Source organism: Anastrepha obliqua, chromosome 1, assembly GCF_027943255.1.
Source record: "Anastrepha obliqua isolate idAnaObli1 chromosome 1, idAnaObli1_1.0, whole genome shotgun sequence".
NCBI lineage: Eukaryota > Metazoa > Arthropoda > Insecta > Diptera > Tephritidae > Anastrepha > Anastrepha obliqua.
This window is the reverse complement of record NC_072892.1, coordinates 164,967,784-164,986,551: the sequence shown is the minus strand read 5'-3', so window position 1 is coordinate 164,986,551 and position 18,768 is coordinate 164,967,784. Positions and strand designations below refer to the sequence as shown.

Below are 18,768 nucleotides of genomic sequence, written 5' to 3'. Positions count from 1 at the left end.
ATTTAAAAATTGCTCATTGCTCTGTGAAAATCGTATTCTAGGGATCAAAATAAGAAACTTTGCCGAAGGAACTATACCTCTAAAACGAATTCTGATGTCCCCCAATTCGGGTCGAACGAAAAATCCCACTTTGACCCATTTAGAGTGCTCCAATCGAGTCCAAATGTATGACCGACCCCCACTAACTTTGGACGGCCGATCCACCCATGCCAGTGGCACACCCCCTGGAACTCCCCTGGGGGGTTCCCCATACAATCATTTCAAAATATCACCGTTTTTGGCCTTTACATGAGAAAAGAAACTAAAAAGTTCGACCCAAATTGGGGGACATCAGAATTCGTTTTAGAGGTATGGTTCCTTCGGCAAAGTTTCTTATTTTGATCCCTGGAATATGATTTTCACAGAGCAATGGGCGATTTTTTTGCCTCCCCACAAATCGACCCGGCCTACTATACAACAATAAAAAAATGACAAAGTTCCGACAATGAATTCTGGTAGAAAGAACAAAAAAGTTTGAAAGTTTACAGTGATTTAAAAGTTTAAGTCTCAATTTTTTTAGGAGGTGTCAAAATTCCTACTTTTTGCACATTCTTAAATCGGCATTTAAAGCCACGCGATCTGACAACAATTTCGGGAAGAGGCGGAAAAAAGTAATGGTCGAGGGTTCCCTCTTATATTTTGCGCCTTTGCAACACTACTTGTGATGAGCTGTAATTCGATTTTTTTGATAAAAATTTCATTATGTTTTTAGCAAAAACTTACATAAAACGTTTTCACTTATGAGCTTTATTTGTTCTTTTTTCAGTGAGTTGAAAAATTCAACTTGCCTAAATGAGAAATTAAACATGTGAAAATTTTCGTATGATGATTTATGTATTACGATTTTCGACGTGAACTACTTATATCGGGACCGGAGTGCAATAATCAACTTACTTAGACTTTAAGCGTTGAAGCACCACACTTAGAAACTGTAATATGCTGGTACAATGACTTGCAAAGTGGCGGGATGAATTTCGTCAAGGCCGTCCAACAGCGGTTTTTGTAAGAGAAACAATCGATGCTGTGCGTCAATTGATAAAGCAAGATCGTCATGTGACATATTGCACGATAGAGGCATGAGCATTTGGTTGTCAAGGATATGTGCTTTCGTTGGATATCCCATGAAATTGGATTGTTCGGCAGTTGTCCAAAAAAGAACTCTTGTCGTTGGTGTAAAGAAATGTTCTTGAAATTCAGCAGCAGTGGTTCAGAGCATGTTCATGACATCGTAACAAATGACGAGCCTTAGATCTATGCTTGTGAGCCGAAAACAAAACTGCATTCTATAGTATGGGTGTTCCATGATGAGTTTAATCCAACAAAAAATGTTAGTGGACGAAGCAACTGAAAGTGAATGCACCTGAAAGTAAAAGGTAATCAGAAAATCTGGTCATGTCGAAACTGTATCACTAGAGTAACTTAAAATAGTCAATTCTGAGTGGTGCACAACCATTTGTTTGTTAGAAGTTTTCGGAGGATTAAGAAAAACCGATTGCCGAAGACGAATCATCGTTCACCAAGACAAAGCGAGCTCTCTCATATAGGCTCACACAAGAGAGTTTTTGAGCACTCAAAGATTGAATTAAATGCTCATCCGCTTACAGTCCAGATTTCTTTTTGTTCCCAAACATTAAAAATAAAATGCGAGGTCGACGTATTTCTACGGCTGAAAGGCCCTTTTGGGGGTATCCACTTCTGAGTAACAAAGGAGCTTTGGAAATTGATTCTAACGAATGCAGAGCTGCATTCACTTCTAAAGAGAATAATTTGAAAAAATAAATAATTAATTGGGCGCAAAATATAAGAAGCAACTCTCGTACTTACGTGAATCGGCGATTTGAAAATTTACGTCAGCATTTTATTTCAGAGGGACACAATTTTGACCCATTTTTATGGTAGATCGACATAGGAAACTATGTGTTTCTTGGATTTCAGATATACCATATGATGTGCTTAGCAGTTTGGTGTGATAAACAACGAGAAACATTTTTGTGGAACATTTTAATCCTCTAACTACTTAATAGGCAAGTCTTTTCGGTCTCTTTGCAAGAAAAGGCCAAAAATACTCATAACAGAGGGATATAGCGGGTTAAGATGTACCACAAAAATATTTGTGTTGTTATTGTAGCAGTAACTTTGCCCTGTTAGCGCAGTGTAAATTACCGTTCGTCTTCGTCTAGCTCATCTAACGGTAGGTCCAGGAAACTTGCTGTTCGACAGGTTGGGTCCAGAGGGAAAGAAATGTTACGTGAGTAGGTTTGATAGGCCATGTGAAAAGGTGGTTAGTGTCGTGCGGAGCAGCCGGTTCTACGTTACACGGGTTTTTCCCGACCAAGGGCTGCCGCCCCAGTAAACTATCTCTGTTTAGTGTACTGTATCTCACCCCAAATCTATCGCCACAGGAGCTTTGCTACGCAGCATGTTGAAGTATTTGGAAACTTCCCTTCAGGGCTGGTATCGAATCTAACCCTGGACCAGAAATATTCTATTGCTGCATTTGCCACATCCGGCTCCACCCGAACTCCACCTCGGTTAGGTGCAATAAGTGCAACGGGTTGTGGCATCTTAATACCAGCTCAGCACTTAAGGCACATAGGGAGTGGTTCACATGGTTTTTGGCCACATGTTTCTCCCGCCATCAAGCGGCCTCTGCTTCAACGGCTTCACCGTCAAATGTGCTAGCATTTCAAAAATATTTGTTTTTGATTTCTGCTATAAGTCTTCTAATTCACCAAAGCTCAAAATATAACTTAAACGACAGGAATAAGTCGAAGGGGAAATGTGTAAGAGTTAATTTCGTTAGTGGGTACTGAAAAAATGACTTGCATTCTCCTTTGCCTGAGGTATTCATACGTAAGTACTAACGCTTGCACCAGACTATCTTCTTATTGGTACCGCATCGCATACTTTCAGAGCAGGAGCGTTTGTATCCATTTAGACGACATGACACAGCCAACGTAGCTTCTGGATCTCTAATCGGTGCGCTATGTCTATGTCATCGTAATGCTTATAGAGCTCATCGATCCATTGCCTGCAATACTCGCAATCGCTAACGTGCAGAGGTCCAAAAATCGTCTGCAGAATCTTTCTCTCCTACACTCAAAGGTACGTCTCTTCGGATGAGGTCATTGTCCAAGCTTCTGCGCCATACGTTACGACGGTCATGATGAGAACCTTATAGAGTGTTAATTTTGTTCGTCGAGAGAGGACTTTACTACTCACGTGACTATCACCAGACTATCTACCCCTCTCTATTATCTCTATTGACAAACTTGCCTACTTAATTTTTGCTGATCATCAATTCAATGGCGTAAAGCTAATTAAAGGCAGTACTCCTTCGAAAATTCCTTGCGTTTAGTCAGTCAACATTTTTTTTAGCGCAACAACAATGTTAAGGAAAATTATTATTTTTTTTTATTAATCTTTTTTTCATTTCAAAGTTGGCTATTGTTGTCGCTCAACTTTTTCCTAGATCGATTTGCAGTTAATTAAGTATTTTTGTTTGCTCACTCAACTCGCTGAGCCACTTAAATTTCCTACTTCCAGGTTTGGAACCTCCACAACAACTATTCGTTCACTCCCACTGGACAGTGGATGGGCAGAAAATGTCGAAAAGTAAGCAAAACGTCGTGGATCCTGTTGCGGCTGCGGAAACTTACACAATGGAGGGCCTGCGGTACTTTCTGCTCCGTGAGGGTGTAGCGCATAGCGATGGCAGTAAGTAAACGAAACAGATTACATACATACATACATGAACCTACATACTTAAATACATATAGTGTGAACTAAAAGCACTTAGTGGGCATGGCAAGTGCTTAAAGTGAGAATGCAGGCAGCAACACAACTTAAACATTTCGTAAGAAATTAACCAACAAAGCTCATTGAGCGGAGCTTATCAAGTGACCGCAATGTAGTTGCCGAAGTTGCGCGCCGTGTTTGCATGCAGTCACGGCAGTGGGGTTGTAAAGTAGAATTTTTACCCCACTACTTTTTGCTAGTTATGGTTGCAAGCGGAAATTCGTCAAAAAACATAGAAGAAAATAAAAAAAAAGAACCAACAACAACATAATAAATAGCAAAAGAAAAGTGAAACAAAGCAAAAATTGTAGTTGGATGGCGGAAGAACTTTTGCCTAAGTTTAAAGTGTAGCAAATGAGGGTAATTAAATCGTTGCTAAGAAAAAAAAACAGTTCACTAATAAACTTGAGATTGTTCAAAGTTAGCTTAAGAAGTTAGCAAACTTCTTGTGAAAGCCGGCAGTGATTGGAAATTTAAGCGCACACGTCGCTGTTTCCTTCTACTGCAGCTTGTTTTTTGCCCAACTGATTTTTGGTATTTGGTGTTTGGTTGCTTCGCAGTGACTTGTCTTCTTTAGTTCTTAGTTTACTTTTTCTTTTTGGTTTTTAATAGTTCAAGTCTTCGTATTAATACGAGCTGTAACCGCGTAGTTCAGCCTTTTCCAAACTGGATAAAGAAGCGAAGTGAAGGGGTCTGGTGGTGAACGAGGACAAAATGAATTTCTTCCTGTCATCAAACAAACAGTCGCGTATCGGCGCCCACGTCAATGTTGACAGTTATGATTTTGAGGTTGTAAGAGACTTCGATAATAATGTCAGCACTAAAACCAATCGGCCGCCGTAGCCGAATGGGTAGGTGCGTGACTACCATTCGGAATTCACAGGGAGAACGTCGGTTCGAATCTCGGTGAAAACACCAAAATTAAGAAAAACATTTTTCTAATAACGGTCGCCTCTCGGCAGGCAATGAAAAAGCTCCTCATAAAAATATCTGCCGTTCGGAGCCGGCATGAAACTGTAGGTCCCTCCATTTGTGGAACAACATCAAGACGCACACCACAAATAGGAGGAGGAGCTCGGTCAAACACCCAAAAAGGGTGTACGCGCCAGTTATATGTATATATATATGAAATCCAACGTAGAATCTTTCTTGCCAACGAGTGCTACTTTGGACTAAGTAGGCAACTGAGTAGTAAAGTCCTCTCTCGACGAACAAAACTAACTCTTCATAAATCTCGCATTATGCCCGTCCTAACGTATGGCGCAGAAGCTTGGACGATGATAATATCCGATGAAGCATCGCTTGGTGTGTTTGAGAGATGATTTTGAGGAAGGGTTTTGTACCTTTGCATGTTGGCGACGGCCACTTTCGTAGGCGATGGAACGATGAGCTGTATGACCCTTACGACGGCATAAACATTGTGCAGCGAATAAGGATTTAGCAGCTTCGTTGGCTGTATCATGTCGTCCGAATGGATACAAATGCTCTGGTTCTGAAAGTATTCGATGCGGTACCAACTGGTGACAGCAGAGGAAGAGAAAGTTACTCTCTACTTTGAAAAAAATCAGGTGGAAAAGGACGTGGTGTGTCCAACTGGCGCCGGTTAGCACGAGAAATAAACAACTGGCGCGCTTTGTTAAACTCGGCCAAACTCGTCTGACACCTCCTGCCTTAAGCTGTATCACTAACACTGTAGGTACCACATTCTTTATCCCGTCGCACGACCTGAGTTAACTAACAGAGCCACTGTATTTTTATCCTCTGCCCCAAGTCTGTGTCATCGTCTCTGCTGTTCGCCGTCGCCAAAGCGCCGAGTTCCATAAATCCATAAAACGCATAAACTATCTTCCGAATACTACAAAGGCCGCTTCATAGTACAAGCTTTGCTCAATGAGTTAAGCCGAACGAATGATGAGAGGCTTACAAAGGCTCATACGGCAGAGAGAACTTACTGCTTAACTGCCAACTTAGTCAAAAGTGGCTATTCTAGGTGAACTCTCTTCCTGTCGTTGAATTTCAATGCTGGTATAAAACCTAAAATAAATGAATCTATTTCCTCTTGAAGTCGCAAAAGTGTCCTGATTACGGACCACTGAGTGCGCTAACTATTTGTTGAATATTAGGAGATACTCCGCCTTGCTCTCGTTTCATATTATCTAGCTTCAGATCAAAGTAGACTCACGATAAAGATCACCCTATTTAAAGCCGCGTCTGGCATGGTGGTGTTACTTAAGGCCTTTATATTCAGCCATGTTAGTTTTGTGGCAGATTTCAATTTCAGGCATACCAAAAGGCCTCACTTCTTTTGTGACGTTCCCTCGAACGTCGGTTCTACGTTACCGGAACGACCCGTATTTAGGACTGACATTTCAGGATAAGGACTGTTATATGAATATATAATTCATGCTGGATTCAGCGAACTATAACTACAATCAGTGCATTGGGCTTTGGTTTTTTTTGTAAAACATTCGATAAAACTTTATATGAAATATCAAGATAACTGAATCCGCGGTATCAGGCATAGATTGCCGGATATCCCTTCGGACTGATGGACAGAACTGACCTAAATTTCATTCGACGTGCTTTCACCCGTTGGCATCCGAACAGTCAGGCAAAATTTTTTCATTTTTTCCGTCAGCCAGGCTATAAGGCAATCAAATTTCTTTTTCGGCGGCGCGTCGTCGTAGAGAGCTAAAAAAGTAATCTTATTGCTCGCGTGCCTTATGTTGTACAATACTCTCTGTAATCAGGAGTGGGAATCGAAGGGGTAATCTGCCGGATACAGAATTGTTTAGACTCTTTCATGCAGCACAGAGACGTGCGTGGTTCTTACCTGCAATTATATGATTATTTAAGTTAATTATAGGTCCTCAGATTGTACGTAGATACAAATTATTGGTTTGGTTTTAAGTTTTTTTTATCGGAGAGCACAAGTCTAGTCTAATATATTTCCTCATTACGGACTGCGAAGAAGTCGTTCGCAGAGGTTTTGCCTTAGAGGCTAAATTTTCCGATTTTGCGACTAAATATCTCTTTTTTGCCTACTATGGTTTTGAAATCACTATAGATATAAAGGATATGTTTTGGTCGGAAGCGCTCCTAACGCTATTTAAAGTGATTTTTATTGCGTTGTCTTTCCCTTCAGGTCGGAAAGGAAGCCATATATTGCTGATTTGATAGGAGTTTATCCTTTTTTACACGTCAGTTACAGTAAAATGCCGAAAAGTTTTCCTTACCTGCCCGATCCATTGAATCTGGTTACGATGATGTCAGCCTTTACTCATAAGAGGACACCAACTAGGCAGTAAAAAATACCTTCTAAATTACGCTGCACCTGTCTGGTCGCCTGAAAATAGTGATTCGCAGCGAACAAAGCTCCAGACATGCCAAAATACTGGACAGCCACGAGATGCCCCCTGATGTCTTCCCTACAGCACCTACAGAGCTAGGCACAGATAATCCCGTCAAGGAGCACAGTAAAGTGCTCAGCAAACAGTTTCTACTCGGGTGCTACCATAGGCTTCACACCTGCTGGACCCTAAGCCGCCTCGCAGGAACATCAGAAGGCATCTCTTCAACTCTTCCGACGAGATCCAGGACAAAACTAACCGAACAACTACTGGACCGGTTAGTGTTTAGAAAGACGTTCAATGACAATGACACTTACCACCTTTCTAAACTTCCGACCCCTGAATGTCATAGTCGTGGTCCATCGGTACCACGAGAGGCCCGCGTAACTTTTGTATGTTCTGGATATTGTAGCAGACTAAACTCCTACCTATCCAGAATTGACCTCGACGTACCCAACATACGAGTATGCCCAGGATGTGAAGGCACTCCGCACGATACTAACCCGCTTTTCACATGCCCCATCAAATCTACTCTTTTGCTCTGGACCCAACCTGTCGAAACAAAGTTTCCTGAACTTACTCTTAGATGAACTAAAAGAAAGACGATCGGTAACTACATTGCACTGACAGAGTTAAGTAAGCTGCTATAACAACAAGAGATACCTTCTATCTTTTCCACGAGAGTTAGTTCCGCGTTACGGAACATATCCGGGTTTATATTCAACCAAAGACAGCCAGCATTCGCCAAAAATGTTAATGCTTCCCAAAAAGCCAAGAATGTAAGTGCGTGCCGTTCGGAGTCGGCTTGAAACTGTAGGTCCCTCCATTTGTGGAGCAACATCAAGACGCACGCCACAAATAGGAGTACGAGGAGCTCGGCCAAACACCCAAAAAGGATGTATAAATATTTGCTGTAGCCGTCATAAAAAGCGGAGTATCGTAGCTTATTGGAAATTGTGCTCACGTGGCGGGTATCAGCGCACATCTCGTTTTGGTGATCTTCGTAAAGTACAGGTTTATACAAACACAGTGTTTGATCCAAGTCAGACGTCCACTTTGAGCTGCTTGCAACTCTCGAATAGAAGCTGTGGGCCTAAGGTGTCACCACAAGTTCTTCTCACTATTGTTAATCCACTAAAATAAGTCTGATTCCTATTTAGAGGATCCTAAATCGTGAGTGCCTTGCTTGAACTATAGTATTTGCATAAGAATAGTTTTTGGCCCGATCCACTGCATGATAAGCAAACAATTTCTTCACGTGCGCTGACTTTTGCATACAAAACCATCCGCTGTTTCTCCCACATCAAAAATATTTCTCCTGTCTACTTTTCTACCCATCAATGGGTGTGTTTGCTTTCTTTAAGTTACGTGTTTGTTTGGTCATAACTGCCATAAGTTAATTTAAACTTTTGGTTGTTGAATTTGAGTGCGTATAACTCGTCGGCCACAAAAGTTTTTGTATCACACACATTTTCATTGTTTATGACCTTTCTTTAGCCTACTTCACTTCCTTAGCCCAATTTTGCTTCGTTTCTGTGATTTCTGAACCACATTTGCAAGAGGCTGGCAATAACAATAACAGACTTGTGTGTGTGTGTGCGTATGTGTTTTAGATTGGTTATATTGCGCAGTACGTGTGCATGTGTGTGTGTATTTGTCCCTCATTGATGATGTACCCTCATCCGTGCGTGCTTTTGCCCTTCACATTCATTGTTATAGTTTTGAATTCAAAATTAGATTAATTTGCCACGTTTTGATGGAAGTTTTGGGGCTGCTCCAATCCCATTTCTACACCTTTGCCTATGCATATTTAAGTATTTTATAATTAATTATATGCGAAAAGATGAATTGAGCCCCGTGTGACAATGGGGTCACGCATGCATAGTTATAAGAATTCTCTCACCTTTTGTCACCTTTTCTGATGAAAACTTGAATGCATTGAGGAGATACAAAAAAAAAAATGATAAACAAAAAATTAGATATCTAAATTACATTGAATGACAGTGATGTGTTGCGGCACTTTAAAGAATGTTATAGGCGCAAGTTTTCAGATACCCCCAAAATCTCATTTTATGACCAAAAACTTGGTTTAGGGTAGACCAACGTGAGAAACCACGCCTAACTTTGTTCATTTAAAATTTTAGGACTCACACTGGCGTAGTCGATTTCTGAGCACTGCAGCATGTTGACTTACTTACTTGTCCGGGCACTGCAAGCGCTTGATTCCCAACAGTTTTATAAGTCTGAAGGTTACTGCGAAATTTTCCAAACTGAGTCATAAACTAATAGCTTTTCAGAGCGCTTTTTTGATTTCGCAACAGAACTTGGTGAACATGACACACTTACTCTGAGTCGGATGATAACCCCACCCACCTTCCACATAACGTGAGGAATAACTTCAATGAAAAAAAAACTAAAATATTCAAGTTTCAGAAAATGGGCAGGATGCTGCTCACGAAACACGGAAAATTAAGCAGATGGTCCAACACAGGCATGTTCTACTCTACTAGAAATTTCTTGATAAGCAAGCCAGTGTATTGTCTTACCTGGTTCTACGCTTCACTATGGAGCGGAGGGAATACATTTCAACAATTCGGGTCGTTTTTCCTTATTCTTTCACGGAGTTCAGTAAATGACGTTGGTAATGTTGATTATTAGTAGAATTTTCAAGATTTTAATGAAGGTGTAGAATCACTATAATAGGGAAATGGGTGACCCAGACATCTAGATAACATATAAGCGATTCGACGATTCAACGATTCAATTGCTTCAAGCAGCATAAATTTTCCCCATGCATAGACAGGGAATGCTGCTGGAGTGACAACCCTCGACCAAATATAAATTCCGGTCGATCCGGGTTGGTGGAAATATACTTGAATGAAATTTAATTTTTTTTATTAAACTTTTTGGAAAACATTTTTATGTTTTTTTATTTTGTAGTTATTTTATTCGTTTTTGTTCAAAATTTTTGGAAAACATTTTTAATGTTTTTTGTCATTTATGATTTCTGTCTTATTTTTTTAAATATAGCTCAAAAAGTTATTGGGACACCATTATGAAATTTTCAGAGAATACTGAGGATTGTTTTAGCTATCAAGTAAAAAATAAAAATAAATTTTTAAGAAGAATAAAAAAAGTTCCATAAAATTTCCATAATTTTAGAAAAATTAAAAAAAAAATATTTATGAACAAATTAAAAAAAAAAAATTTATGAACAAATTGAAAAAAAACAATTTTTGTTTTAGAATAATATATACCTACTTTTTAAGAAAGTTGTTTGAAAACTCTAAAAGAAATTACATAAAATTTCTAAAAATTAAAAATTAAAAAATTTGATGAAAAACTTAGAAAAAAAAACAATTTTTCTTTTAGAATAATATATACTTTTTAAAAAAGTTCTATGAAAAATCAATACAATTCAGTCATACAATTCGCATAATTTCTCAAAAATTAAAAAAAAAAAATTGATGAAAAATTAAAAAATAAAAAACAATTTTTGTTTTAGAATAACATTTACTTTTAAAAAACCCTGTATTAAAAATCTAAATAAAATTCCATAAAATTTCCATAATATTCCAAAAATTAAAAAAAAGATAAAAAAATTAAACAAAAAACAATTCTTAGTTTGGAATAACATATACTTTTTAAAAACGTAAAAAAAAAATTATGGAAAAAAACAGTTTTATTTTAATTAATTCTATTTAATTTAAAAAATCTAAAAAAAATCCATAAAATTTCCATAATTCTCCAAAAATTAAAAAAAAATCTTTTTGATAAAAAAATTAAAAATAAAACAATTCTTAGTTTGGAATAACATATACTTTTTAAAAAAGTAAAAAAAAAAATATGGAAAAATAAAAAGAAAACGGTTTATTTTAATTAATTTAATTTAATTTAAAAAATCTAAAAAAAATTCCATAAAATTTCCATAATCTTCCAAAAATTAAAAAAATTTTTTTGATAAAAAAATTAAAAAAAAACAAAACTTAGTTTAGAATAACATATACCTTTTAAGAAAGTTGTATGAAAAATCTAAAAAAAAATTTTATGGAAAAATTAAAAAAAAACAGTTTTATTTAAATTAATTTTATTTTATTTAAAATACCAATTTTTTTTTTAGATTTTCCATACAAATTTAAAAAAATATATATTTATATTTTTCCTTCAAAAAAAAATTAACAATCCCTTTTTTTAATTAAAAAAATTATTATTTTTTATTATTTTTTAATTTCTTTATTATTTTTAAATTTTTTAATTTTTTTATTATTAATTTTTTAATTAAAAAAGTTTTTATTTGTTTTTTTATTTGTATTTTTATTTTTTTATTTTTTTTAATATTATTATATTTTTTTGTTTTTAGTTATTAATTTAAAAAAATTATTTTATAAAAATCTGGGTTATATTACATCAAACACCATATAACTAAATTTTTCACCCATTACACAAAATTAAAAAAAAATTGAACAAGTCTTCATACCTACATATATATTTCAAACCTTTTAGAAAAATTCTGGCTATGCTCAATAAATTTTAATAACGAATGCATTGAATTTGTTTTCTATTATATGAAGAGAATTCGATGTTGCGAAAAATTCGGTTTTGTAAGGGGAAAAATCTATCAAAAATCAACGAAAATTATGAATCACCTCAAACGTGCATTTTGATATACATATATTACATACATACAAGGTGGCTCAAAATTAATCATCGAACCAATTGTGCTTTTAAATGACTTTTTTACTTCATAAAAAAATGATTTTGAGTGATGGAAATCTTTGTTTTGACCTTTACGCGCTTCACTGTTTGTCTGTTTGTATTCTGCAGATGTCGACACTATTTGCACAAATTATATATCTTCCGACAAGATTTATTTTTTAATTTTGTGTCACCTTGTGCTAGATTTTCATGGGTTATGAGCGTCAAATGTTTTTCTTTTTCTTAATCTGGTTGAAAGATCTAAAATTTTGATCAAATGTTTTTATATTTTTTTTTTACTTGCACAAAGTTTGATACTTGGGTTAATATGCCATTGTTATGGAAAGAATTATATTTTTATAGGAAATAATTGAAATTAAAAAGTAAATAGAATAAATAGTCAAAACTTGCCAATATATTATACTTATATATTATATATAATTGGGGCTTACGTCTTTTTTGGGTGTTTGACCGAGCTCCACCTCCTATTAGTGGTGCGCTTCTTTATATTTTTTCACAAATCGAGGGACCTCTAAACGGCAGATCTTCTTTTTGAGATGCGTTTTCATGGCAGAAATATATTCGGAGGCTTGCCATTTCCTGCCGAGGGGCGATAGCTATTAGAAAAAAAAAATGTCTATCATTTTGCTCTTTCATGCGCGGATATTCGAATCTACGCATTCCTGAGTGTTAGTTACGCGACAACTCATTCGGGTGCGGCGGTAGAATACGTGGGTCTTTTATAATTTTGCAATGGATGCTCGCTATTAAATATAACAACTGGCTCCATTTTTATTTAGTCTCACATGACAATCGCCTCATCTACAACCAAAGTCTGCTAGTTTTTACAGGTATTGCACCCAACTCAGGTCAGCTCATACTTTTCCACTTTGAAGTTCATCATTTTTCCAGTTGAAAGCAGTAATTAATGTAGAATGTATGTGTAAAATGCCAACTCTTTAGTTCGGCGCCTGCAAGTTTTCCTTCGAACCTGATTAAATCAATTCCACGGACTGCCCCTTAGACCATAATTTTCGATTCTGAAAATGTGTACCACCCTACTAAGCAAATGTGTTTGATTATAGGTATGTATACACGTATTCCCTAGTTGAACACATATTCCCTAAGCAACGACAATTATTTCTCACTCTTTAGATATTTTCTATAGCTTTGGCCATGCAAGGCTACTACAATTGAAACTAATCCGAGCATTTAATTGTTCTGCGTCGGCGAATTCTTAATGACATTGTCTGCTGAATGTATTACAAAAGGATTTTTCCAAGTACACATTCATGTAAGCATGTACATACATACATACAAACACATACATACATATTCACCTACTTTCATTTAGACGAAACGTCCAAATAAATTTTCTGTTCGCAAATTCTAACGCTTCACTGCTCCTATTATACTTTGCTTACATGCACAGAAGTATTTACACTCCGCGACATTACCAACACCGCACTTCAATTTTTTAATGCAACTAAAGGAAGTGAAAGCTAAGTTGAAGTGAAAACTTCCCCAACCCTTCCAAAACCACTATTTTCTCATTTACCAAGAAAAGGGTTCTAAATATACCCACCCTGGGAATAAATAGAATAGATGTACCTCTAAGGGAAGAGGTTAAATATCTAGGAATTATCTTGAATAGAAAATTCACTTGGGAGGCCCACCTAAACTCAGTAATAAAAAAGGCAACGAAAAACATTTGGACAACATAACAACTCTTGGGTAAATCCTGAGGTCTGAACACTAAAATGACCTTCTGGATCCACACCCAAATCGTAAGACCTATTCTACTATATGGGGCGTTGGTATGGTGGGTTAAAACAAATCAAACTACTGCTATATCAAAACTGTGTAAACTATAATACAAAAGCTGGCGCGTCTAAGCATAACAGGGGCCATGAGAACTACCCCAACTGCTGGCATGGAAACGCAGCACAAAACTACTATGCAAGCACTCTCTTTCATATGAAAGAAAAACTTAAACTAGCAGATCTTACTGGACACCGCAATATCTTGAACAGGGTTCAACATGCAGTATGCATAATCCAGGCGAATGACCACACGGAACCCGTATCAATTTTATAAAAAGAGAGCTTATCTTCCCCTGTAGGGAAGAGTGAAACACCAACCCAACATGGATAAATGACTCACCAAAATGGTACACCGATGGTTCCAAAACGCTCCAAGGAATAGGAGCAGGAATAGTGAGGCCTAGAGCACACAAATCTCTAACACTAAGTACAGATACCACAATGTTCCATGCGAAGCTCTTCGCCATAATGGAAGCAGGAGAAATCATATCCAAAAGAGGGTTCGAGAAAGTAAAAATTAAAATACTTTCGGACAGCCACTTTCGGTTCTCAAAGCCTTGAATAGCTTCACATTCACAGTCAAAAGTCCTAATAGAATGTAAGAATGCACTCAACAAACTGGCCCCTCATAATCAGGTCTCACTGATTTGGGTATCAGGACATGACGGATGCGAAGGAAACGAGAAGGCAGACTTTATGCCAAAAAAGGGTCAGAAGGGCTATTTCTTAGACCAACCTCATTTTTCGGCTTTAACAAAACTAATATAAAACGGGAAACCAAAAAATGGATCCAAACTAAAATCAGGGAAAACTGGAATGGCACAAGCGGCCTTAATCATTCCAAAAAGTTTCTGAGCTTTAATACCAACAGAGCAAAATCTGCTGTAACCCTACATAAAAAAGGACCTCAGATTACTCAATGGAGCACTTACAGGTCACTTTGCCTGTAATAAACACTTTAACACAATAGTTCAAGATTATGCAGATTCTGTTTTGATGAAGAGGAGTCTATGGAACACTAATGCCAACTGTGAGGCATCAGGCCACAGGAGCCACATAGTCCTTGGCTCGTACATACTAGAGGAGGAAGACCTACAATTGCTCCCTCCTAAGAAGCTGGTTCGATTCCTCGGTATACTAAATAATTATGATTAAGTAATTAGGGGCGCACAATGATCATTGATAGATCAATCTATTCGCAGTGCATTCGCAGGCCTTAGCCTAACCCATACAAGCATTACCATTGCCATTCCCAACAAAGAGAGTATTGGCATATTTTCAGTATCAAACTGAAAGCGCAATTGTTGCGATATTTCACAGACATTTTATTGATAAAAAAACAAAAATCTTACTGCATTTATTTAAAGTATTAAAAATATTTATTTTTTTTTAATATATATTTTTTTATTTTTATATTTTTTATTTTAATTTTTTTAAATTTTTAAATTTTAAATATCGGCAAAGCGAAATTGGTTGGTAACTAGGGTGCATACCCAGATTTTCTAACCACTTATCGGAGAACTGTAATCAGAGAAGGCTTTGCGCGAAATTATCGTATGTGCCATTTTTTCGAAGTTGACTTTTTGCTGAAAATTTATTCTACATAGCAAATTTCATAACCTGGTACAATATTTTATTGTGCTCAAATTCATACAGTGACGACAAAAATTGACTATATATTTTCTCCTATGTAACAATCCATTTTGTCTTGTAGGCGAAATTATCGTATGTGGATACAAGAATACTTTGTTCATAGTACAGTGTCGAAAGATTTATAATTTTTTCAAATAGCATCGTACGCCAATCATATTTGTCACTTGAGAACAGAACCGCTGCAGTGTACAGGCAAGCAATGGAGCACGTGAATGTCAAAATAAAGATTTCCGTAACTCAAAATCGTATTTAGTAAAAAGTTATTTAAAACCGAAATTTCCAAGTTAAAAGTAGTCGCTTTAGGTAGCCTTTTTAAAAAAAAAAAAACTTATTAATTGAAAAACCTAATTTTGTTATATATTACTTTTGATTTGGTTTTAATATTCCATGTTAAAGTACATACCTAAAACTGAAAGCGCAATTGGTGCGATATTTCAAAGTCATTTCATTGAGCAGAAGAACAAAATCTTATTTTATTTATTTGAAATATTTGTTTATTTTTTATTTTTTTATATTTATTTATTTTTTTATTTTAATTTTAAATTTGGTTAAATTTTTGTATTTCAAATATCCCAAAGGGTGATTTTCTAACCACTTATCGGCGAACTATAATCAGAGAAGACTGGCTATTGACACCTTAGCGCGAAATTATCGTATTTGCTACTTTTTCGAAATTGACCGCTGCAAATTTGTTTAACATTCCTCATAACTTTCTCGTACGCCAATCATATTTGACATCGCGCAAAATCGTTTTTTTTTTATTTAGTAAAAAAAGGATTCAAAAATAAAATTGGATCACTAATTTTGCGCTACCTTGTACATATTTCGTTTTGAAGTTAAAAGTAGGATGAGGAGGGGATTGCGCGCTGTATGTAGCATCTTTGCAAAAAAAAAAAAACTAATAATTTAAAAACCAATGATTGTTACGCTGTGTTGTTCCCGATATTTAATCCAGCTCAGCTTCTAGCTCTAGTTCTAGCTTTGAACTACTAAAGTTATCTTTATCAGATAGTTGAGAAAAGAAAGGAGTTAAGACGAACTTTAAAGTTAGGAACAGTTCATCGGTTCGGTTAGTGAAGCACACTTTATTGTTATTTTATATGAGGCTGGTTTCTGATATGGTTTTCAAAGCAAATGACACGATGGGCACTTTTGGACTTCAAAATCGTGTTCAGCGCATAAATAGACATGGGAAGCCAGTCCAGTAAAAACCAAAAAAAAAAAAAAAATGTAACACAAAAAAGGAACGAAGTTTTAGAAGAAAGTTCGACAGTTTTCTGTTCGGGCTTGTCACAACTTTGCAGTTCTGCGGCGTTCTAGACCGGACTGTTGCTCTTTATGAAAATTACATACCCATTTAATGATTCCTGCAGAATTGATTTCGATTATTGGTTTTGGTCCCTGTGGGATCACCGCTGATCCACAGTTAGCCAATTTAGCGGCAATTTTATTCCCTTGAACACCCCAGTGTGCTGGAACCCATATAGGTACAAGCTTATTCTGCCTTGAGAGAGAATTAAACTTCTTACATTTTTGAACAATCTTTAAGGTTTGTTTTGGGTTCTTCAGAGCCTTTAGTGCAGCCCGACAGTCACTAAAGGTTCCAATCTGTTTCGTGCTCCATGGAACATGTCACATGTCCATTATCCACTCTGCCACTTTCAGGACGGCAAAAGTTTCCATTTGGACTTATAGGATACTTATTACTATCGATAAAGTACTATCCACCTTCAGGACTTATTTTATTCTTGGACCTATTGGTAAAGAAAATATTCGTCAAACTTCTTTCAATGCACCCTGGATCACGCCATTGCTCACGCAAATTGCTACCAAATGAAACTATGGGCATCAGGTCGTCTTTAAGTGCCAACAACAGTGGATACTGCTCAGATAGCATCTTAAAGATCATGGCACTTGTAATATTTATATAAACCTACACCTTCTTTACAGCGTGTATAGTTCTCGATGCGTAGATTTAACTATAGTCCGTCGCCATTAAACCGCAGAGGCATAAGTGATGATTGGTCTGATAAGTGCTGTGTATATCCACTTTACTTATATTTCATTTTAATATCAAACTGTACTTTTCCCAAATTACTTGTCTGTCTGTAGCTTTTACTAACTGTACTCCTGTCCGTTATAATGTTAGTTTCTTCTTAATCTTATTGAATCTTCAAAACGCGCGTACGCAATACCCGACTGTTGCTTCGCGACTAAATCTTTCCATTTTGGTGCATGCCACTATTCAGCTGCTATCTATGACTTCACTGTTTTTAATATATTTCAATTAAGATTCCTAACCAAGGCGAATCTATTAAAAGTGATATCAGTAGAACAGCTGATTTAATGTTTTTTTTCTTTCGCCGTGTACATTCTGATTCCAGCACAAAATGGAATGACGACAAGTCGTTCCAATCGTACCATCGTCGTATGCTTCTAGCTTCAAATGCACGTCGGCTCTTCAACGCAGTTCATCCTTTTTTGTTTATTTTCTTTTTATTTGTATTTGCATTTTTATTTTTATTTTTATTTTTATTTTCTATTTTCTTTTCTATTTTCTATTTTCTTTTTATTTTTATTTTTCCTTTCTATTTTTTTTGTCGTGACATTATAGAGTACAAAACATTGTTGTGGTTCAAGTGCCATCACCTCTGATGAATGCGGCTTTTTTCTAACAAATATTTTCTCAACTCAAAAGAAAAAACTAAAAAAAAAAATTAATTCAAAAATTATTTGGCAAATGTTAAGTCGAAGAGAAGAGAAGAAAAATAAATATTTATTAGTGCGACTCTAATAATGTCGCCGAGTGTGTATACGAATTCACCGAACACGATGCGGTTTCGAACACTCATTTCAATTAGTACGTCATTGTCCTTTGATAAATGATGCTTTTGCCAAGTTTCCTTTTTGTGGCTATCCTGTCGGCCGAATTGTAGTGGTGTAAATACTCGTACAAACAAAATAATTTATAGGTGCTTGATAAATACTAGAATAATCTCGAACATTAATTGTAGGTGCATTGTGGTATACTTTTAGGTGCTCACGCTGGTTTTTGCTGGCGTTTAAGGAAAATCATATTAATAATTACTTTTGTCTGTATGAAATTATTAAAAATTATTTGATGCCAGGTTGGCAGCTTAATTGTGTACAGCACTCAAATACACAAAGGCTAGCAAAGTTGCGTTGAAAGATGCGACCTTAAGTTTAAAATTTAACTTTACTGTATTGGGTATTGAATAATTTGGGTATTGATGGCTGTCGGTGCTTTTGGGTATGAAAATTGTATGAAATCGTTAGCCTATTTTGAATATTTCGGAGGAAACAGTCCTTTGCTATCTATGTAAGTTCACAAGTCTGGATGCTGGGGGAATTCTCGGTGTTTAACTTGAAAGAAATTGGAGAAGAGAAAA

The 18,768-nt window shown here is 36.4% G+C and overlaps 1 protein-coding gene across 1 annotated transcript in view; it reads left to right on the top strand.

Moving 5' to 3' along the window:
- LOC129239868 (methionine--tRNA ligase, mitochondrial) overlaps positions 1–18,768 on the top strand; it is a 102,460-nt gene that overhangs the window by 7,573 nt on the left and 76,119 nt on the right. Inside the window, exon 5 of the mRNA XM_054875510.1 lies at positions 3,586–3,756. Coding sequence (XP_054731485.1) covers positions 3,586–3,756 — 171 coding nt within the window. The remainder of the gene's footprint in view (positions 1–3,585; positions 3,757–18,768) is intronic.